Source organism: Mytilus trossulus, chromosome 9 (genome assembly GCF_036588685.1).
Source record: "Mytilus trossulus isolate FHL-02 chromosome 9, PNRI_Mtr1.1.1.hap1, whole genome shotgun sequence".
NCBI classification, from domain to species: domain Eukaryota; kingdom Metazoa; phylum Mollusca; class Bivalvia; order Mytilida; family Mytilidae; genus Mytilus; species Mytilus trossulus.
The window spans coordinates 53,198,812-53,222,317 of record NC_086381.1 but is presented as its reverse complement, the minus strand read 5'-3'; the positions used below and the strand labels follow the sequence as shown (position 1 = coordinate 53,222,317).

The following is a 23,506-nucleotide window of genomic DNA, read 5'->3' as shown; positions in this document are numbered from 1 at the left end:
TCAACAAATATATTTTTTTTCCAAATGAAGACATAATTTTGGTAAAATGAGGAAGATATATAAGGTGAATACTTTTCTATAGATAAATTAATGGAATGGGATTTTAGTATCAGCTTAACAGATTCATGAACCTTGACTCGTATAGTAATAACTGATGCATATTTTGCATAATTTTGTAAAGTTGTTAACACCAGTATTGTAGAAGCCATTATGCAACATCCAAACTGTACTTTTTGTATTGCTAATACTATGGAAGTTCTTAATTAAAACATACAATACAAACTGCTTGATCATGAAAGATTTCACCACTACTGTGGATTCATTATTATTCATTGAATACCAATTTTCGTGGATTTCGTGGGGACAGTGGAACAACGAATTCTAATGTTCAACGAAATACAGATTTTCTAAAGGAATGTATGCAGAATTTGCCAAAACAAAGAATTTACATCCACGAATATTCAAGTTTTCATCAATCCACGAAAATTGGTGCCCATGAAAATAAATGAATCCACAGTATCTCAATGTTAAACTGATGTTCAATCTATATTTCTTTAGGAACCCTATTTAATACAATGAACTGGAATATCAAGGTTCCTCTGCATTTACCACCTAACAAATTTTTAAAGCTAAAAGAAGGAACCGGATGCTCCTGATCATAGACAGACAGGACAAATGTCAAACGGTCGTTTACTAAAATTGACACATAAATCTGTTTTGAAACAGGTAATAAAGCACAATATAAATATCATGATTCATTCATAACAATATAGCTGATCCCAATCAATGCCAATCCATACAATTTCACAAAAAGATGAAGATTGAAATGCATTTTTTTTTTGGGGGGGGGGGGGGGGAATAAAATAACAAAGTACCAAATATTTTAAATTTTACATAGGAATTCAATATGAAACTCTAAACTCTTGTCAAAAAAATCATTATGCTGTTTACCACTGTAAAAACTAAATGTATTTCTTAAAACTCTAACAAAATAATTTTGTATTAAATTCAAAACTTCTATAACTTCCAGACACATAATCCAAAAGCTAAGATTATAAAGCAAACAAAAATAAACATCACATATTGCATTTAAAATAATACAGAAATTCTATGAACAAGTAGTAAAAGTTTAGTCAATATTTAAATTGACACAAATTTGATATATTCTTCGATCTGTCACCGTTTTCCCCTTAGTACACCAGTGTGCTGATATTATCAGCTAGCATTGGTGTTATTGTGTAGAACATCTAACACCAGTGTTCTCATGCATACATTATCATCCAGCATCTGTGTTCTTAGAACAATCTCATTTCTTGCTAGGACAAGAATCTTTATTACACTCTCGGACAAACCTTATATGGTGTTCATGAAAATCTCCCAGTCTTTCTGTGGGTAATGAACATACATCTGCAGTTCCCTGTAAAAAAATCAAAAGTATAATGAGAAATATTACTCATGCAGTTGTCTCCCTTGGCCCATATGTTTACATCATTAACTAACAAGAATATGTCGGTCGTATACGGGTGCTAGAAAGGCACAATAATTTTCTGTGTTCAGTGGACTCTGAAATTAGGGTCAAAACTAATAAATCTAATAAATCTCCATTATTGTACAAAGTGTCCATTCATATAAAAATAAAGAGATGTGGTATGATTTGAAGTAAATTCAACCAACTACATGTCTCTACAAGGCCTAACACAATTAGTAAAACCCAAAGGTAGCTATAGAAGACCCCAGCATGATAATGTTTTTTTATGACATACCTTTTCAGCAATTCTATATATATAATCACTGGTGAAGAATTGTGTTACAGGTACACGCCACTGAAATTTAAAAAAAAAAATATTATGATAAAATTACAAGGTTTTGAATTTCTTAAAATTTACACTATTTTTAAAATCAATAAAATCATAATATTGACTAATTGTATCACAACAATATATTTCATACAGAATGTGACCCATAGTTAGAGTGTATTTATTATAGATTATCATTGATCATCTCACTGAGATTGATTTACTTACTCGAATACACTACCAATGGACGTCTTCAAATCTTCAAATACAATACAGTTATTTCTTTATTGCATGTAAAATCTTGTGCAATTTAAAAATCACTTGACATGAATCAAAGTGCTTGTAAGCACTATAGGGTAGAGATTGCTTTAATTTATCAGAGGGAAGTAAAACTAAATATTGCACTGCAGTAGCTGATTCAACTAAAGTTCTATAAAATGGGAGATAACTCATTCAACAATGACATTATTTATATTTTTAGAGCAGATACCTTGCAATAGTTGTGTAATATTCTGGACAGGTGTAATATGGTTTTGTGATAGGAAAGGATGTACAGAATGTTATGATCAATTTACTATAGTTTTTGTATCTCATTAGTCAGTATTTATGGCTGGATATTGATTGTTTTATGTGTAAATATTATAATTGTTGTATATGTTTTATGGCAATCAATATGTGACACTTTAATAAACAAAATTTATTATTATTATTATCAAAAAGGTAGTGATAAGCCTTAAAAGATTTCATGCAATCTTTACCCAAAAACCCTATAACTCTTTACTTATTGCAAGACAGTTTAGCAACTATTTTCTATAGCTTTGCCTAATTTTTGTTGTTATCCTTACTGCATTAGCATTATAAACATAACATTCAGATTAGTTTCATATTCAAATCTTTTTTAAAATTGATTAAGGATTCTTTTTAAAACAAAGAATATTTCTAAGATAGTACAACATGAAATGACACTTACCTGATGAGGTTGTATATAATGCAGATCATTATAATTAAGATTTCTAGCACGATTTTGTCTTACCTGATGAGGTTGTATATAATGTAGATCGTTATAATTAAGATTTCTAGCACAATGTTGACTTACCTGATGAGGTTGTATATAATGCAGATAGTTATAATTCAGATTTTTAGCACAATTTTGTCTTACCTGATGAGGTTGTATATAATGCAGATCATTATAATTCAGATTTCTAGCACAATTTTGTCTTACCTGATGAGGTTGTATATAATGCAGATCATTATAATTCAGATTTCTAGCACAATTTTGACTTACCTGATGAGGTTGTATATAATGCAGATCATTATAATTCATATTTCTAGCACAATTTTGATGTGTTTTGGTAAGACACAAAGTCACATTAACATCTGATGATACTCTGAAAAAAAAAATAATTACAAAATATATGTTTGCTTTTTTTCCTACATAAATGTTTGCACAAACATTAAAAAAAACCATTAATAACATAAAATGAATTTAATAAATGTTTTATAAACTTTTAACTGCTGACTGTATGTAATATTAATTGGAAGAAAAAATAAATCCATTCTTAGTATACAGATAAACAGGTACAATATTTTAACAAAATTTTCTTTTAGATACTAGATTTTCTATCATAAACAAGCTTCTGTCCCTGTTAGGTACAAATCCAGGATTGTTCAAGAAAGTATTAAAATTTAAAAACTTTAACCACAGAGTGAATGTTTTGTTTCCTGGCAGATAAACTAAGTCTTTTCATAGGTAAAATACTGGAAAACAGGAATTTTGTTTTTAAAAAGTTTACTCTGGATACTATCTTATGATCATTAACAAGCTTCTGTACAGATTTGGTAGAAATCCAGGATAGTTTAAGAGCGCTATTAAAATTTCAAAAACTTTAACAACAGAGTGAATATTTGTAGACGCCACCACCAACCACGGAATATAGGATCACTATGTCTCGCTTTTTCAACTAAAGTGAAAACCTAGACAAAAATCTGAATTAAACCCACTTCGATTTCATCTGGAAATGAAGAATAGGAGTAAGATTTATTATCTGACAGAGTTTGATAGATTGTTAGTGGCTTAATATCCAGTGGAAAATATTTCATCAATTTAAATATTTTTATTGTTTGTATTACTTCTATTTACACAAAAGGATTGGATAAATGTTCAAATCCTGTCACATACAAGATATATTATAAGGGTTAAACACATTTTTTCTAGAGGTTATTGATGTGTAAACTGGGGCGTTTAACTCACAACCTGAATAAAAGTTTGAAGGACTTTAATGTCAAGTTTGTGAGCTAGAGAAAGTTGTCTTTTTGGGAATAATTTTAAAGCCATGTTTTTTTCAAATTGGGATTCTTCTCCAGGGGAAAAAGCCTTTATTCTCCAATAATTTAAGGCAAACAATATCACTGTTCAGAAAAATGAAACTGGGTTATAATCGCAAATATTTATACTGACTTTTTGATTTTTTTTTATATGAATAAAGCAGAAACTTCCTCAATATCACAAAAATCAAAATTGTGATTTAGTGTAATATGACAAAATCACAATAATAAAAGCATGCAATAAATTCTGAATTTATATTAGTTCTAAATTGCTGATTATGATAACTAGTATGATCTTTCAAATATAATTAAGTTAAACAAGACTAAATGACCATAGAACATCTTACTGATCAAACATTTTGTTCTCTTGAAGAGAATTGTCTCATTAGCAATCATACCACAACTGTTTTAAAATGACCCTAGGATACCTTGCTGGTCAAACATTTTGAACTATTGTAAATTCAGAAATTATTGCGTTCATTTATTATTGCGATTTTGTCATTTTAGACTTAAATGCGATTTTAATTTTTACGATTTTGATAAATCCTGTTTAATTCATATAAAACATTTCAAAATACGAGTTTTAATTATTGCGTTTCCAACTCTGTCGCATTTTTCGCAATAATAAAAACCTCACAATAATTTCTGAATTTACAGTATGTAAACTTTAGGTCCTTTATATCAACTTACCCAAATGATAGCATAAAGGATGTTCTTATGTCCCAAAACATACTATATATAACCATGTAAGTTTTATTGTATGCTGTACAGGGATTATGAAGGTCTGTATCACAATAGGTTTCATCTACTGTTGCTAATGTTTTGTTTAAATGACTGACAATAATCTCTGCATGAAGGTCAACTGAAATAAATAAGAAACATATAATCAATTCCTAAGGTGATTTCTAATGAAGGAGTTTGAATATCATTGGTCATATTTGCCTTGTCTGGACCTAGCTTACTATATAGCATGGGTTTTGGACATCTCTTTATTATACCTTGTCAGATCCTTTCATAGCTTACTATATAGTATAGGTTTAAGACATCTCTTTATTATACCTTGTCAGATCCTTTCATAGCTTACTATATAGCATGGGTTTAGGACATCTCTTTATTATACCTTGTCAGATCCTTTCATAGCTTACTATATAGCATGGGTTTTGGACATCTCTTTATTATACCTTGTCAGATCCTTTCATAGCTTACTATATAGCATGGGTTTTGGACATCTCTTTATTATACCTTGTCAGATCCTTTCATAGCTTACTATATAGCATGGGTTTTGGACATCTCTTTATTATACCTTGTCAGATCCTTTCATAGCTTACTATATAGCATGGGTTTTGGACAACTCTTTATTATACCTTGTCAGATCCTTTCATAGCTTACTATATAGCATGGGTTTTGGACATCTCTTTATTATACCTTGTCAGATCCTTTCATAGCTTACTATATAGCATGGGTTTTGGACAACTCTTTATTATACCTTGTCAGATCCTTTCATAGCTTACTATATAGCATGGGTTTTGGACAACTCTTTATTATACCTTGTCAGATCCTTTCATAGCTTACTATATAGCATGGGTTTTGGACATCTCTTTATTATACCTTGTCAGATCCTTTCATAGCTTACTATATAGCATGGGTTTAGGACAACTCTTTATTATACCTTGTCAGATCCTTTCATAGCTTACTATATAGCATGGGTTTTGGACAACTCTTTATTATACCTTGTCAGATCCTTTCATAGCTTACTATATAGCATGGGTTTTGGACAACTCTTTATTATACCTTGTCAGATCCTTTCATAGCTTACTATATAGCATGGGTTTTGGACAACTCTTTATTATACCTTGTCAGATCCTTTCATAGCTTACTATATAGCATGGGTTTTGGACAACTCTTTATTATACCTTGTCAGATCCTTTCATAGCTTACTATATAGCATGGGTTTTGGACATCATTTTATTATACCTTGTCAGATCCTTTCATAGCTTACTATATAGAATGGGTTTAAGACATCTCTTTAGATCACACTTAAAAATATTTTGGTTTGACCGAACCCTACCCAAAGGTTAAGATAGTGGGTAGGTAGCAGGGCTTCCAAAACGGTCATATATTCCGGTCATTTATATAATGTCCGGTAAAAGACCAGCTGGGCAAAGCATGAAACGGTCATATACTTTTTAGTTTTCAAGGCTTTTTCAGTAATTTTTAAAATAATTCACGATCTTTTTGACCGTCACCTTTTGCCTTTAACATCAACACATTTCCGGTCATAAATGTGACATGATGATTAACTACTATCAAAACAACACCTACTTCAATACTTTCTAATTTTAATCAAGGCTAATTAGTAGTTAGACAGCTGAAATCTACCTGTTCAGGTGACAGGTGAACTATGGTCAGTACCGGACATCGTATAAATAGATCTGTATTATTTTCTTACATTTCAGCGGTTTGTATTTAGTCCAAAGGATTAAAATTATTAGAAATTAGTTTATTAACATGATTTGATGAAAAATTTAAAAAGGTTTTAAACAAAAAATCATCAGAACTACGTCGTATGAACTAGAACACGTGTGCGCATGTGCACAGGTGGAAAATTTAATAATGCATCCTACATTTCTTTAAAAATGCTAAAATTATCATTGATACCTGTATCTAACGTTCAATTCAAGTCAATTATTTTGTCGAAGAAATAATGTGGAAAGAGCTTTTTTTCTCAGTCGTGCTTTGTAAATGTACACGGATTTTACGTATCCGTTTATGGTCCACGTTTTACCATTGTCAAGTCAACATCCGGTTGAAAACGAAAGTAAAGTTTTTGACAATGTCATTTTGCACAAATAAAAAGTCTAAGGCAGATAGGAGCACGCTGATGTGCACACTTTGAATAATGCACTGCCAATTTAACAGTAACATCGGAACATCAAATTCATATCATATCAAAGTAAAGTTTAAAATCGTGTTTTTTTTTAATGTAATGTCAATTATTGGAATGGCCATCTGATTACCATAATTGCCTTTTGTGACTAAGTCTTAAGGGATTAAAATCGGGATCAAATATGAAATGTCCGGCTGGCTCAAATATTTTTTGGAAGCCCTGGTAGGTAGGTAGGCATTTTCTTTTTTTTTCAAAAAAAGAAATTGAAGTATCAGATGTTTATTAGTCTTCATACCTATTTGATTAAAATAAAACTTCTTCAAATCAGGACAATAAAAGAATTTGAGAAGGCAGTTTTTTTCTGGGTAGGTAGCGTTTGGGCAAACAAACCTATTACTTATTATGGCCTTATTTTACCTATTGAAGGCTGTAACTATTGAAAATGAGCTTTCAGCCTTTTTAAGGGATAGCCAAGTATTGTAAATTTTTGTGATATTTTTTCATATCATGCTATTCAATTGAGAAAAGAAGTAGAATAGGAACAAAACAATGTTATAGGCATAGGTCATTGAAGTTACTTTGGAAATTACCAATTATCTGATTATCAATACTCTTTGAAATTCGAGGATATTTTGCAGCTTCAGCTGAGATTTCAGTCAAACATCTCATTTAAAAAACAGAAATAATCTTTTGTATTGGTGGGAAAATGAATTTTTAAGGAGTTCATTGGAATACTGTAAATTCAGAAATTAATTGCATGCATTTTTTATTGCGATTTTGTCAATTTAGACTTAAATGCGATTTTCATTTTTACGATTTTGAGAAAAATCCTGATTAATTCATATAAAATATTTCAAAATGCAAGTTTAAATTATTGCATTTACAACTCTGTCACATTTTTCACAATAATAAAAACCTCGCAATAATTTCTGAATTTACATTAGTTAAATCCACAAATTCAAAAGTTCAACTAAAACAAGTTTTCTAAAGGCTTCTATGCAACCTTGCCTGTGACAAAACCATGAAAACAAATTATCCTCAAAAGTACATTTTTTCCTCAATCCATAAAAATTGGTATCCACAAACATTAAGAAATAAATACTAATATGAATGCCTTAAATCACCCCTTACCCGCATGTCTCTTCTTCCTTCTGTTCCTGATCAATGTGTTTTGTATCTCGTTAGTATTAACGTTGCCAACGTTACTGTATTGTGGTCCATTAGAGTTGTTTATAACTACAATGATGTTATTATCATCAGGTTTCTTGGTCTGAAATTCACAATTTTCTAGGTTATTAAAATCAGATAAGTTTTGTATTATTCTAAACAACAAAAATATCAGTAATTTTTTTTTCAAACAGGGTTATATCATATTTTATTATTTATAATCAGTATATATTAAAACATGTATCATATGATTGCCATTATTTAAATTTGTTCCTTGTAAAAAAAAATCTGGGAAAACTTCAAAGACCTTGAAAAATTGAGCCAGGACTGCTTATTTTTATAGAGTATCCGATTAAAACATTGATTTTAACATGTTTCATATGCTCAATCCATGTAAGGTTTGTGATTTATTGCTAAATCTAAGTATAATACTTCTGAACAAAGTACTATTAGTCTTTCAAAAAAAATTAAAAAATCCCCCCCCCCCCCCCCCTACAAATAAAACTTACTGTAGTTTTTTCCTCCCCAGGAAGTTCATTGGTCTCCTCCTTTGAGTTGTTCATCTCTGTATGGTTATTATCAACAACTGTAAAAAAGAATAATTATAAATATAATGTTATCATCTACTACTAGGGGGTGTTTTAAAGACCGCGACTACCTATGACGGACTCGCACATTCCATATGTTTTATCACATTTTTTTTTTAGAATTCTTATTGATCATTCAGTAAACAATGAATCAATACTAGACCACTTACCATTAGTCAATGATACCATACTCTGTGGGTTAAAAACTTATAGTATCAACTAGCAGGATGTATAATACCCGCACAGTCCATATGTTTTATCACATTTTTTTTTAAGAATTCTTATTGATCATTCAGTGAACAATGAATCAATACTAGACCACTTACCATTAGTCAATGATACCATACTCTGTGGGTTAAAAACTTATAGTATCAACTAGCAGGATGTATAATTCCATACTCTGTGGGTTAAAAACTTATAGTATCAACTAGCAGGATGTATAATTCCATACTCTGTGGGTTAAAAACTTATAGTATCAACTAGCAGGATGTATAATTCCATACTCTGTGGGTTAAAATCTTATAGTATCAACTAGCAGGATGTATAATTCCATACTCTGTGGGTTAAAAACTTATAGTATCAACTAGCAGGATGTATAATTCCATACTCTGTGGGTTAAAAACTTATAGTATCAACTAGCAGGATGTATAATTCCATACTCTGTGGGTTAAAAACTTATAGTATCAACTAGCAGGATGTATAATACCCGCACAGTCCATATGTTTTATCACATTTTTTTTTAAGAATTCTTATTGATCATTCAGTGAACAATGAATCAATACTAGACCACTTACCATTAGTCAATGATACCATACTCTGTGGGTTAAAAACTTATAGTATCAACTAGCAGGATGTATAATTCCATACTCTGTGGGTTAAAAACTTATAGTATCAACTAGCAGGATGTATAATTCCATACTCTGTGGGTTAAAAACTTATAGTATCAACTAGCAGGATGTATAATTCCATACTCTGTGGGTTAAAATCTTATAGTATCAACTAGCAGGATGTATAATTCCATACTCTGTGGGTTAAAAACTTATAGTATCAACTAGCAGGATGTATAATTCCATACTCTGTGGGTTAAAAACTTATAGTATCAACTAGCAGGATGTATAATTCCATACTCTGTGGGTTAAAAACTTATAGTATCAACTAGCAGGATGTATAATTCCATACTCTGTGGGTTAAAATCTTATAGTATCAACTAGCAGGATGTATAATTCCATACTCTGTGGGTTAAAAACTTATAGTATCAACTAGCAGGATGTATAATTCCATACTCTGTGGGTTAAAAACTTATAGTATCAACTAGCAGGATGTATAATTCCATACTCTGTGGGTTAAAAACTTATAGTATCAACTAGCAGGATGTATAATTCCATACTCTGTGGGTTAAAAACTTATAGTATCAACTAGCAGGATGTATAATTAAACGGACGGGCAGATCTGAGAATCCTTTACATTGTGCAACTTATCATAAGAATGTTCACGACCAAAATATCTAATAGTTTTATTTCTTAATAAGGGAGCTGAGAAAACAGAACAAATTACTAAACATTCAATGCTCCTTTTTATATAGATTAGATTGATGGTTTTACTGTTTGAAAGGTTTTACACTAGTAATTTTTGTGACCCTTTATAGCTTTCTGTTCGATGTGAGCCTAGGCTACTTGTTGAAGACTGTACCTTGACCTATAATGGTTTACTTTTACAAATTGTGACTTGGATGGAGAGTTGTCTCATTGGCACTCATACCACATCTTCCTATATCTATATATAGGCATGGTAGGAATCATTAAATTTTAAAGTATTGTTGAACCAGAAAATAATATTGCTTTCAATTAATGTATTGTGGATTTATTATTAGTGGTCAAAAATTATATTCCAATATGTTTAGTAAGCTCATTACTTGTGTATGAGGTGACTTATAGAAATAAGGCAAAAGCCCTTTAAATCTTGCTGTTCCTTATGAGCCAAGGTTCCATGTACTTAGACCTAAGCTATAATGGTTTACATTTTACAAATTGTGACTTGGATTGATAGTTGTCTCATTGGCACTCATACCACATCTTCTTATATATTTATTGACAAATTACTGATACTTACTTATATAGGGGGGTTGGTTATTTTGTGGCTGAATGATGATTTGTGGAGTGACATATGGATAAGGCCAACCTCCTTCATCGTCCCGATAAGGTGGAGGACAACAGAAACATTCACCAGGTTCGTGTGGTATCACAGGCAATCCATCAGAAGTGTCTGTAAATATAAATAAAATGGAAAATCATTTTTATTTTCATCTGGTGCAAAATTGATTTGCGCTTGTTTCACCCCTTCACCATTTCCAGAAAGTTCAAATAAAACTCATTAATTTCAAAATGAATTTGAAAGAATTTCAATTAAAACTCTCAATTTCTGTGAAAGACTCAAATTTCAAATAGATCTCATAAATTCTTTTTAATTTTACTATAAATTCATTATTATTCCTGGTGTAATAAATATCACATCTCCCCACCAGGGGGCAGGCTTCAGCTGGCCCCTTAGATGGTAACTTACGTGCTGTGGTGGTAGATTTTATAGATGTTGAATGCAGTATAGATTGTGTGATAGACGACAACGTTGTCGTAGATAGTGTATGATTTTTTCCTCCAATATGTAATCTGAAATAAAAATTGAGATGATATTAGTCTCTTTATAAATACAGACCTAGAATGCCATTTTACCTAATTTCTACATATGGGCTTGGTCGGATAAAAATAAACCTAATTTAAGTTAATATCACTATTTCGGCTTGAAATAAAATATCTACCAAAAGCCTGTAACTGTTTCACAATTGAGTTGTCAAAACAACCCTTTACAACAGACCAAAATGCATCTTTTATTTCATAGTTGAATTCTCCTTAAACCAATCAAAGTGGTACACATGTGTATGTGAATGTGCACTTGCGTAAGGCCAATTTATATCTGACGCAACTCACATATATTCTGTGTTATAGACTTACTGTGACTTAGCATCATTGTCGGAGGGTGAACTACTTGTTGTGTCTTGTGAATCTTTATGTCTCTCCAATATATATAATACAGTTATTGCTACAAGACTGAAATGGAAATATATATAATACAGTTATTGCTACAAGTCTGAAATGTAAATATATATAATACAGTTATTGCTACAAGTCTGAAATGTAAATATATTTAATACAGTTATTGCTTCAAGTCTGAAATGTAAATATATATAATACAGTTATTGCTACAAGTCTGAAATGTAAATATATATAAAACAGTTATTGCTACAAGTCTGAAATGTAAATATATATAATACAGTTATTGCTACAAGTCTGAAATGTAAATATATATAATACAGTTATTGCTACAAGTCTGAAATGTAAATATATATAATACAGTTATTACTAAAAGACTGAAATGTAAAGTTCATGAATCTTTATTTCTCTCCTATACTTATTAACTTCTGTGTAATTTGGTCTCGTGTGGAGAGTTGTCTCATAGGAAATCATTTCACATCTTATTTTTTCATATATGAGAATATTGTATTGTATATTGTAAATGATACTTACCAGAAAGCCATGATGAGTATTAAGGTGATAATTATTATTTGTATAAAGCGATTGCTGCACCATCCGTTGTCTGTAGGAGGCGACGTCTTTCTGCTGCCATGTTGATGATTGTGCGATGAACTATGACGATATTTGTGACTTGGTGATGATGATGATGATTTCTTTGGTGGTGTACTACTGCAAAGAAAATTAAATAAACAATTGCATATATGTTACTATTGATTGATCAATTGTTGGTTGCTGAATGCGCAGTGGCGTATATTTCATGCATGTTCAGGACGAGCATATGTAACTAAATTAGAATCTAAGATGATTGTTTGTCAGTTGTAATCAGGATGGTATAATACTGATTTGGTTTTAGTCCAGCTAATAAAATATCTTTTGCAGGTAAACATGATATTGCTGTGTTGTATCGAATAAAAGTCTGTGTGTAGTGTATAAGTACTTTTGTAATCATTTTGTTATTGAAATTACTCATTTTGTTATAATTGATGGGTTTTTTTATGTTTTTATTTGTTGTAATTTGCTTTTTACAACCTGTCAATAACCATGAGTACTCTCAGATCTGTACTCCATGTCTTTTATAGTTGTTAGAATGTACAAGTACCTAGCCATGTCCAAGGTTAGGGGGAGGGTCACGATCCCACTAACATGTTTAACCATGCCACAGTCTGTATTTATATGTCTGTTCCAAGTCAGGAGCCTGTAAAGCAGTGGTTGTCATTTGTTGCAATGTATCAAATCTGTTTTTTGTTCATTATTTTGTACATAAATTAGGCAAGTTTTGTCATTTGAATTGTCATTGTCAAAATTTCAATTTGGTGATAAAAAACTAATTTGCTGACTAAATATGAAGCCATTCTATTCTGTTTTGAGAAAAGCATAATTAAAATATTTCTGTTCAATAAACATATTCATATTATCAGTTAATTGGAAGAAACTGTCTGACAGATTCCTCTAATAACACTCATATTTCAAATAACACTGACAGCTGACCAAATATGAGGTAATTCTGTTCAAAAGTGCCTGAGAAAGGTACCTTTAGATAACACCATTCGTTGGACGTAGACAGGCAATTTGATTGCAAGGCAGCCCCACGCCTAAAGTAGAGGTGTTATATTATACAATTATGGCCCGTTGAAGAGATGTCAACACGAGAAGGTTATTTCATTGAGGGCACAGCCTGAAGTGAAATAACTTTTGAGGGTTGACAGTTTTGGATATTCATCGATTCTAAGGGGCCACAATTGTTTTATTATATCGAACTTACAGATAAAGGGCCTTTCGATCGCTAACAGTAAATACAATATTTTTTACAAGGCAAACAAATGAAATGACGTTTGAAAATATTGAATTTCTCGAATGTACAACAAAAGTAGAATCTTTTTGTAAAATATTGATGGCCCTGGAAAGGACCGTTACCCTATGAGACGCTGGCACTCTATTCATTTCCAAAGCTTTAAATTGCCTCGTCTCTCGATGGGCTGTAAGTGTAACGTGTACGCTGCCATTTTGATTATTTACGTCTGTGACGTCATTTTCATGGGAAGTAACTCAAGTGCAAATTTAGACACACAAAAGGTTATTCGCCGGTGAATAATAGGGTTATTCACTGCTGGTGTGAATTTTAAGGGTTATTCGTCCTCCCTTGCAATCAAATGAAAATCAACTGAATTATTCCATGTCACGTGATTATGTGTTATCCAATAGAATTGTTTGTAACATATGTAAGGTATAATAAGATAAATTATTAACTCTGGAGTAGGGGTGTAATATTATACAATTACTGTCTTTTGATGAGGTAAATGTGTGGTTTTATTGACTTTTGAAAAACTGATATTCACTGAGGCTAACGGCTGAATGTAAATGTTTTATTCCATATTCCGAAAGAAATGAATGTAATAGAAAATATTTACCAAAAGCAATTGTAAATCAAACGTTTTTTACCAAAATTGTATATGAAAAAGCACACGACGTTTGGCGCGGTGAATATCCTTTTTCCACAGGTGAATATGCTTATTTATTCAAAATCCATTTCATATAGAAAAACCTACTAAAGGTTTATAAATATGGAATAAGATAAATTATTACATCTGGAGTAATCACATTCTGTTGTCTTTAAGGAAATATTAAGCATCTCAATGATCAAAATTAGTGTTTGTCAAATTGCTATATACCCAAGGAGATTTTCCCAATAGAATATGTGGTTCAATCTTTGTGAAATTCATACATTTTCGTTAAAAGATAAAATTAAATATTTTTGTCAAAATTAAACAAGCCAAATAAGTTTGAGTCGGAGGTTCAGTAAAACTTTTTAAATACTTTGACAGATAATGTAAACATATGATTGTAATAATGACTTACCTTACTGTGCTAACACTACATGATGACTTCGAACTGACTGTTGATTTTAAACTATCGTAACGTTTTAATTTGGATAATTTTTTGTTCATTTTTTCAAGTTCATCAATTCTCACTTCTAAATTGTCTGTTAATTTACACAATTCTTTAACTGCACCAACATTCTCCATGAAAATACGATCCTGAAAAAATAAAAGTAACAGATATTGATTTTATTTTTTAAGTGAAAATATTTTTACAGTATGAAATTCAAAGATGTGTGTAAAACATATTTAAATCATCATTAAAGATTGATGCTATAAAATGCATTTCACTTTTAGTACTCCTTTCTGAAAAAATATTAAAAAAAAATGTGTTTGACTTTTACACAATTCTTTAACTGCACCAACATTCTCGATGAAAATACGATCCTGAAAAAAAAAGATTGAAAGATGCTATATGTGTAAAGCATATCTTAATCAATGTTTAAGATTGATGCTATAAAATGCATTTATCTTGTAGTACTCTTCTAAATAAATATTAAAAAAAAATGTTTGACTATCACATGTATTGGTCAAAATCAAGACTGAGGATACCAAAATTAAAGTCAAAATGTAAGTAAAAACTTAAAATAAATAATAACTAGGTACACTTACAGTAACTGTTGGTGTATGGGACAATGTTACAGGTAGTAACGGGACTAAATATTTTATATGTGATTACTTTATTTATCAATAATTTATCAGATTAACCCTCCTTAATGATAAGATTAATATATTTCATGTGACCTTCTTCAGATCAGTTTCTATAATAGAGTGGGGACCTGTCGCACCTTGAAAATGATAACATTACATTTCTGTGAAAAAGTAACATTTTGTTATCGAACTGTCATATATTTTTAGCACCTAAGTAATACAGTTGTAGTACATGTACCAGTTATCATTAAAGACAAATCATGTTGTCAAATGGTTGAATTAACTGGCTATTTATTTTCCATTGATATATATCTTTTAACTTTGTGTATTGTATATAAAACAGAGAAAAATATATGAGTTACCAGTTGTACAAGATTTCTTGCATTACATATATCTCTATAGATATAGGAAGATGTGGTGGGAGTGCCAATGAGACAACTCTCCATCCAAATAACAATTCATAAAAGTAAACCATTATAGGTCAATGTATGGCCTAGGTATATCTGCCAATAAGATTCCTGCCCATTCAAAACTACAATATCTTTGTCTTCAATCTTGCATCTCTCTATGTTTTGAAAACCAAACTCACCTTATTTACAACTAACAGGTTATTAACCTGTTTCCCAGAATTCAGTGCAACATCCCCTGTTTCCATGACAGCATCAGGAAGTACATTTTGCACTTCCTGTGCCAATACACCAGTATCATGGCGCTGATGTTCAGGCATTCCTACAGTGTCAGCGAAATCCTGTTTATATTTATATTTGTATATATTCAGTTGAGCAACATTCTTTAGTTGATCCTTTGAATTAACCTACAAAGAAAGATAACTCACATTAGTTTTACTAATCAAAATTTTGAAGTAAAGCAGATATATAACATCATATGAGACTACAGCGCTGGCTTCTTACATTAAATGATTCACACTAGATTTAGTATTAAATAACAAAATACAGCTTAGGTTTTCAACAAAAATATTTACTCTCACTTGTTAAATTGAGGGAAAATGTTATAAACAGAAAACCTCATGAGGTTGATGCTGTCAATTTAACATTCAAAAGCCACTTATGTAAAAAAGAAAAAAATCAGTTGAAATACTGAACTAATTAATGTTGGAAATTGTACAATATTTTCTGTAAATCTTCACTGTTTATGATGTGGCTGCCTGAATCACAACTAAAATCCTCTTAAACAAGAGTTCAGAAAAGTATGAACTAGCATGCCTTTCAAACTTAAAAATAATGGAAATCTTAATTGAATACATGATAATCTTACCTCTTTAATATCATCTTTAACCCTTTTATCTGAGGGTTGGAGCAAATGACCAGTCAATCTCATGTTACCATGGACAGTCAGTGCCTCTTCAGGGTGGTCAGTGTTTACTCCTACCCTACCCACATGGTATACTCCATCTGGAGTCTGAGCTTTCTGCCACATCACATCTACATCACTGTCAAACTGACCAGGATTGGACGCCTGAAAAATCATCATAATAAATATATCATCAGAAATAAAATGCAGTAAATTCATTACACTGTAGAATCGTTTACTTTCGTGGGTAACAATTTTTCATTGCATAAGGAAAACTTACTTTCATGGTTTTGCTGGAAATCTGCATACAAGTCTAATGAAATTTTGTATTGGTTGAACATTTAATTTCTTGGTCCACCTGTACCAATGAAATCCACAAAAATTGATATTCAACAAACAATAATGAATGCACAGCAATTCATTTATTAATCATTTATAGCAATGTTTAAAATGATAAAAACTTTTCTCTGATAATCTCTCTTTCACACATGTGCCAGAATTGTGGTATGGGATTTGCTCATTGTTGAAGTCTGTAAGGAGACCTATAGCTGTTAATTTCTGTGTCATTTGGTCTCTTGTGGAAAGTTGTCTTATTGCCAATCATACCACATCTTCTTTTTTTTATATTGAATCAATGATAAAGTACTTAGGGGGACTTATCAAGCACCTGGTTGGTAGGTTGCAGCATCATGAAAAAAAGTTATATTTATTTTTATTCAATGTAATCTTGCTACAAAAAGTAATTGACTGGCGATAGTTGTTATTGTAGAATGATTCTAACGTAACTAAATACCTACATCCATCCACACTAAGCAAAAAAATCTCTGATCACCTTGAAACTCACCCTGACAATCAAACGCTCCGATGATTGTGCTGCCACCATATAATCATTGTCACCACAGTGTGCATGTAATGCCACGACTAACATAAAGTATCGCTGATCAGGATTAGGTCGCCCTTTCTTTCTCATATTATTAGAAGTTGTCTCACTAAAGTGTAGACGACCAACAGTCATTTTATTGGTTTGATTTGGTATAATATCCACTCTGAAATAGAAACATAACATATCAGTAAGATTTAGTGACCATAAGACTGGGCTATAGTTATTTGAACTATTAAAGCTAATTTTATAACAATACTGAATAGATATAAAATAATGAATCTTCATAATTAACATTGAATTTTGTTAGGCCATGTTTTCAGATTTGAATGAACCTTATTCTTTACATTGTCTTTGGAGATAGTGGGCAAACATAATACCAAGTATCAATAATATCCATCAAGGCTTTCAACCATTCTGACAGACAAATATCCATACAACACAGAACATCCTTTGCAAAAAGGGGGGTGGGGGGGGGGGGGGTTGCAGGGGAGGGGGATATAATTATAATCATTATACACTGATGTCAATATACAGAGGTTTTGCCTTATGATTTCATTGATTGATTAATGTTTAACACCACTTTCAATACTATTTCCTGACATTGAGTTTTTATTGGTTGTGGATGATGAAGTTTCAGGTGAGAACCACCAATTTTGGTAGGTAAACTGATTATTCTAACCAATTAAGGACATTAAGAAATACTTCTACATTTAAACATCTTTCCATTTGTCATTTGTTACTAATTTATGTATTTTAGAATTAAAATGGTTTTTTGTCTTTCTTTTCTTATAGTTATTATTGTTGTGATGAAATACCATTGTTTTATCATTTATTTATAATTCAAAGGGGTGAGAGGGGCTTCATATATCAACATATGCCATTGCGAAATGTGAACAAAAGGATATTTTGGAAACATAAACTTATTTAGTTTACACATTACATGTATATATATATAGAACATGTTCTGTCGTGAACAAAAAAAAAACCTGGTTTTCCTTTTCACCATTATATAACATATGTCATGCGCCTTACAACAAGTTTCCATCAATTGTACTTGTGGTTGGTACATATATGTACAGACTGGTAGGTAATACAGATAAACATATATACTGATGATATAAGATATTGCACTAAGGTTGTCAGGACTTTTGAATAACAGTATAAATCAACTTAGTGAACCAATTTTCTTTTAACTGGTTAATCTATCAAAAGCTATTTATAGACATGTTGATTATTGATAAAAAAAATATTGCTATTTTGAAATAGCAGGTTTCAAGTACCTTTAACTATAGATTTACCAAAATTCTACACTCATCAACTTTAAACAACTGATATATCTCTAAATTGCTGCTAATGAATGATACTTTTTTTATTTTAAATCTGACATGTATCACAGAAAGAGAGACATGAGATACCAGAGGGACATTCAAACTCATAAGTCGAAAATAAACAATTTTGCACCTGTCCCAAGTCAGGAGCCTCTAGCCTTTGTTAGTCTTGTATGATTTTTAATTTTAGTTTCTTGTGTATAATTCGTAGTTTAGTATGACGTCCATTATCACTGTACTAGTATACATATTTTTTAGGGACCAGCTGAAGGACACCTACGGGTGCGGGAATTCTCGTTACATTGAAGACCCATTGGTGGCCTTTGGCTGTTGTTTGCTCTATGGTTGGCTGGTTGTCGCTTTGACACATTCACCATTTCCTTTCTCAATTTTATGATAGTGCCATGGCCAAAAAAGAGAGAGAAAAAAAGGCAAACAGACAAACAATAGTACACAAAACACAACATAGAAAACTAAAGACTGAGCAACAAGAACCCCACCATAAACTGGGGTGATCTCAGGTGCTCAGGAAGGGTAAGCAGATACTGCTCCATATGTGGAAAGTTTTTTCATTGGTTTAAATATCATTCAATGTAAATCAACTTACCTAACAGGATGGAAAGGCTTTTTACTTCTGTCTGATTGTGACTGTTCTATTTTGATTGTTTGGGATGGTGACTCTGACTGTAAAAGTAAATATATAAATTAAAAAATAATATTCTGAACTTGAATATATAAATAAAATAAAATATGATTTTCAATAGTAAATTCAACATGGAAATAAAATGGAAACAGTGCAATCACATGATTTTCTTATGCAGGAATAATTTCTGTTGCTTAACTGATTATTTCTTAATGAAATGACACAGAGAGATGTCTAACCTATGTTACATATAAACTACGGAATAAAGTCACAGGACCATGTATGGTAAAATAATTTCCAATGAAATGAGATGTCCCAATGGTTTTATAACTGCCTATCAAATAACATTGCCTTTCCATTGGTGGTTCACTTTAAACTGATCATATCATTAATTCATACTGTTGTCCACTCTACCTATGATGATGCCAGAACAGCATAAATAAGTTTCATCTTTGCAACTTCTAAATGGCAAGATAAAAATTGAAGTTTTCTTAAACTTTGAATATCCTCATTTTACTTCCTGGTCAGCGCTAAATTTGCATATTTTATATATTTTTTTAAGGCTTACCTTTACACCATAGAAATGTAAATGAAAAGCATCAATTTTCTTGACCCCTTCTGGTGTTCGGACATATCTAGGGTCACCAGCAATTGCCATGTGTGCTGTGACCTGGAAATGATTCTTTTTCTGACATACGAAAGCTTCATCAGGTGTAGAAAAGTTAAATCCTTTGTCAGAATCTATACGGTATTGAGGCGGTGGTCTGAAGTAAATAAAAATGCATATTACTGTAGATTCATTCTTATTCTCTGGGTTTTGTTATTACAGATGAGCCACAAATTACAATTTTTCTATAGGCTTTATATGCAGAGATTGGCAAAACTCAGAAATCAAATATCTTCAAAATGCACATTTTTCTCAATGCACAAAAATTGTAACCTTTGATAATAAATGTATCAACGGTAATTCCTTTATCTTTCAAAACAATATAGTTAATTGATTGCACTTTTTTAATATCTATTACGTCACTGATTCATAAAAAATACATAAGTGTATAACTGAAAATCATGACAGCTATTTCTCAGGTAAAAGTTTAAAACACAGAAAATAAATTAGATAACCCCACAAAGACATTATTCATAATTTGTCGTAAAAATGTTTCAGGTTTTTTTTCATGTTAAACAATAATACAATTAAACCCTAAGCAATTTACTTCTTGTTTTAGTTATTTCCTATATCTGTACGTGCAGTTTGAAAGTCATATGAAGAAAGAATAAACACATGACATTCTAACTTAAAAAAAAACTAAATCCTTTATCCTCAAAGAATATTTATATATAATTTATAGCCTCCAGAAGGAGAGTGTAAATAATAAACATAATAAATACAAAAACTAAACAATTGAACAAAACAGTCAAGTTAAATCAGAATCTTGTGATCAGCTTAAATGAGTAAGTGTAATGTTCTCAAAAGCAGCTGTTTTATGTACAGTAACTATTTTTTTACTGGTATTGTATACAAGAGCCTAAGGGAAAATAAGTTATCTTAACTAACTATGTTTATCCTTACCAAAAAAAACCTAACTTATTATAAAATTATTATATCATAACAGATGAGAAATGCGATGAAAAATATCATCAACCTGATTTTTATAAAAGAACCATTATTAAACTTCAAACATTTTCACTTTAATAACTTACAGATCTTTGAGATTTGAATCGGTTAATGCTGTCCACTTCTGAACATTGAATGCCTGCCATTTGATCACTTGGTAAGAGGAGTCCATGAAACCAGAATTACTAGAATCTGGGTCATATTGATAATCTTCTTCACAATCTAGGTAGCCACCAAAACTGGAATCTAAATAAAAATACATAATGTCAGTTCATCATCTGCTAATAGGTGATGGTGAAACTTTAGCCAACCAGTATGTCATTTATGTAAAATAGAAAAAGACTTGGGCCCAGAAAAGACCCTTTAGGCACTATTGACTTCACATTGATCTAAACAAGAATGTGTCCAAACTACATGGATGCCCGACTGGCACTATCATTTTCCATGTTCCATGGACCATGAAATTGGGTCAAAAGTATAATTTGGCTTGAAAATTAGAAAGATCATATCATAAGCAGCAAGTGTACTAAGTTTCAAATTGATTAGACTTCAGCTTCATCAAAAACTACCTTGACCAAAATCTTTAACCTGAAACTCCCATTTTCATTTTCTATGTTCAGTTGACCGTGAAATTTGGGTCTAAAGTTTAATTTGGCTTTAAAATTAGAAAGATCATATCATAAACAACAAGTGTACTAAGTTTCTAGTTGATTGGACTTCAGCTTCATCAAAAACTACCTTGACCAAAAACTTTAACCTGTGGACGAACGAACGGACGGACGGACAAACGAACGAACGAACGGAGCCACAGACCAGAAAACATAATGCCCCTCTACTATCATAGGTGGGGCATAAAAATGACTATTAAATAACATCGTCCTAATGTAAGGTTACATTTTGATCTTTCTGGGATTTCAGGTCTTGGTCGGGTTGTTGTCTCTTTGACACATTCCCCATTTCCATTCTCAATTCTATCTTGTTTATTTATTTTCCTGCTTAAATGACAATACGTAATGCAGTATATTATAAACAAAGTTTTCAAGCACCATTTGTTTTAATCTGCATGTTTTCCTTTTTGGATTGTTTAACACTAAGTCATTTGTTATAGCTTGCTGTTCAGTGTGAGCCAAGTTTCAGTGTTGAAGGCTGTAATGGTTCATATTTTACACATTGTGAGTTAGATGGAGAGTTGTCTCATTGACATTCATGCCACATCTTCTTTATACTCTTGTTAGTTTGAAAGCTTTAATTTGAAAACTAGGAACAGCTGTCTACATAAATCTGGTAAGTTTTTGGTACCAACTTTCTCTGCTCAACCAATTGTAAATCTTCATCATACTACTTGTAAATAGTTATCAAAGGTAACAGGCTTAGAATATTATACGCTATAATCAATATTTGTAACCTGGCTTAAGGTGGTATGTGAGTCTAAAATAAAAATGATAGAATTTGTTCATACTTTGCCAAAACGTAGTATCTATTGATATATGTTGAAAAATATAATAACAATGATAGGTCACCGCGCATTTTCTTAAGCTACAGGACCTGACAAAATGGCACATTTTGTATGGATAATACAGGAAAAAAAACCATTTTGTAATTAAAATCTAAACAAAATGATAGAATTGTTAAATACTTCAGGAAAAGATAGCTTTCAGACAATGCTTTGAGAATATCAAAAGAAAAGATAGGGTCACCGTACGTTTTTTCCGGGTAAAATACTAAATAGGAAAATTCCATGTAGAATCCTTCAGAATATGTACTGTTTTAGAGTTACCTCCCCTTAAAATGCCAATTTAAAAAAAAAATCAAAACGACTAAAAATAATCAACATTTGCAGTAATATTAATATTTATAAGATATATTCTTATAAATTTGTTCATTTAAATGAAAATTCACATTTAATATCTGCATTCCTGCATCCAATTTTGCTAACTTAATAGAAAATCTGGACCTTTGATTCTCTGTTTTTTACAATCCAAGATGGAGGAAGACACCCATACCACCTTAAAATACCACTATATTGTAACTAACTAGGTTCCTGTTTAATAGGTAACATATCTTGCCGTCCATTCAGTAGTACATTGGTTAAAGTATTGTTTGGTGAATCAGGGTACTTTCTCTTGGCTGGACGTGATGGAATACTGAATATAAAATTAACACAATCATAGTTAATATTTTAACAAAATGAAAAATTACAGAAAGAGTGCAAAATGGTGTTAATTTCAATTGACATATTTTTTTCTTTAAAACTTCAAATTCAAAGATTCTATATTTTGATAATAAGATTTTCGGTTTATATTATTGGGGTTAGAATTTCTTATGAAAGACAATCTAGAAAAGCACTTTTA

General features: G+C 31.2%; 1 protein-coding gene across 8 annotated transcripts in view; it reads right to left on the bottom strand.

Moving 5' to 3' along the window:
* Positions 1-1,169: 1,169 nt before the first annotated feature.
* LOC134683114 (myelin regulatory factor-like) overlaps positions 1,170-23,506 on the bottom strand; it is a 93,654-nt gene continuing 71,317 nt past the window's right edge. For 5 of the 8 annotated variants that reach the window (XM_063542200.1, XM_063542206.1, XM_063542205.1 and 2 more), the window contains 18 exons: positions 23,190-23,299; positions 21,242-21,401; positions 20,109-20,304; positions 19,505-19,581; positions 17,519-17,732; positions 16,651-16,851; positions 15,965-16,189; positions 14,705-14,883; positions 12,341-12,517; positions 11,768-11,863; positions 11,322-11,425; positions 10,872-11,024; positions 8,685-8,761; positions 8,140-8,278; positions 4,812-4,983; positions 3,082-3,184; positions 1,764-1,823; positions 1,170-1,417 (listed from right to left, as the gene is read on the bottom strand). In XM_063542200.1, the coding sequence (XP_063398270.1) occupies positions 1,307-1,417; positions 1,764-1,823; positions 3,082-3,184; positions 4,812-4,983; positions 8,140-8,278; positions 8,685-8,761; positions 10,872-11,024; positions 11,322-11,425; positions 11,768-11,863; positions 12,341-12,517; positions 14,705-14,883; positions 15,965-16,189; positions 16,651-16,851; positions 17,519-17,732; positions 19,505-19,581; positions 20,109-20,304; positions 21,242-21,401; positions 23,190-23,299 (2,554 nt within the window). In that variant the 3' untranslated portion in view covers positions 1,170-1,306. The remainder of the gene's footprint in view (positions 1,418-1,763; positions 1,824-3,081; positions 3,185-4,811; positions 4,984-8,139; positions 8,279-8,684; positions 8,762-10,871; positions 11,025-11,321; positions 11,426-11,767; positions 11,864-12,340; positions 12,518-14,704; positions 14,884-15,964; positions 16,190-16,650; positions 16,852-17,518; positions 17,733-19,504; positions 19,582-20,108; positions 20,305-21,241; positions 21,402-23,189; positions 23,300-23,506) is intronic. The other 3 variants (XM_063542201.1, XM_063542203.1, XM_063542202.1) reach the window with 3 other exon arrangements.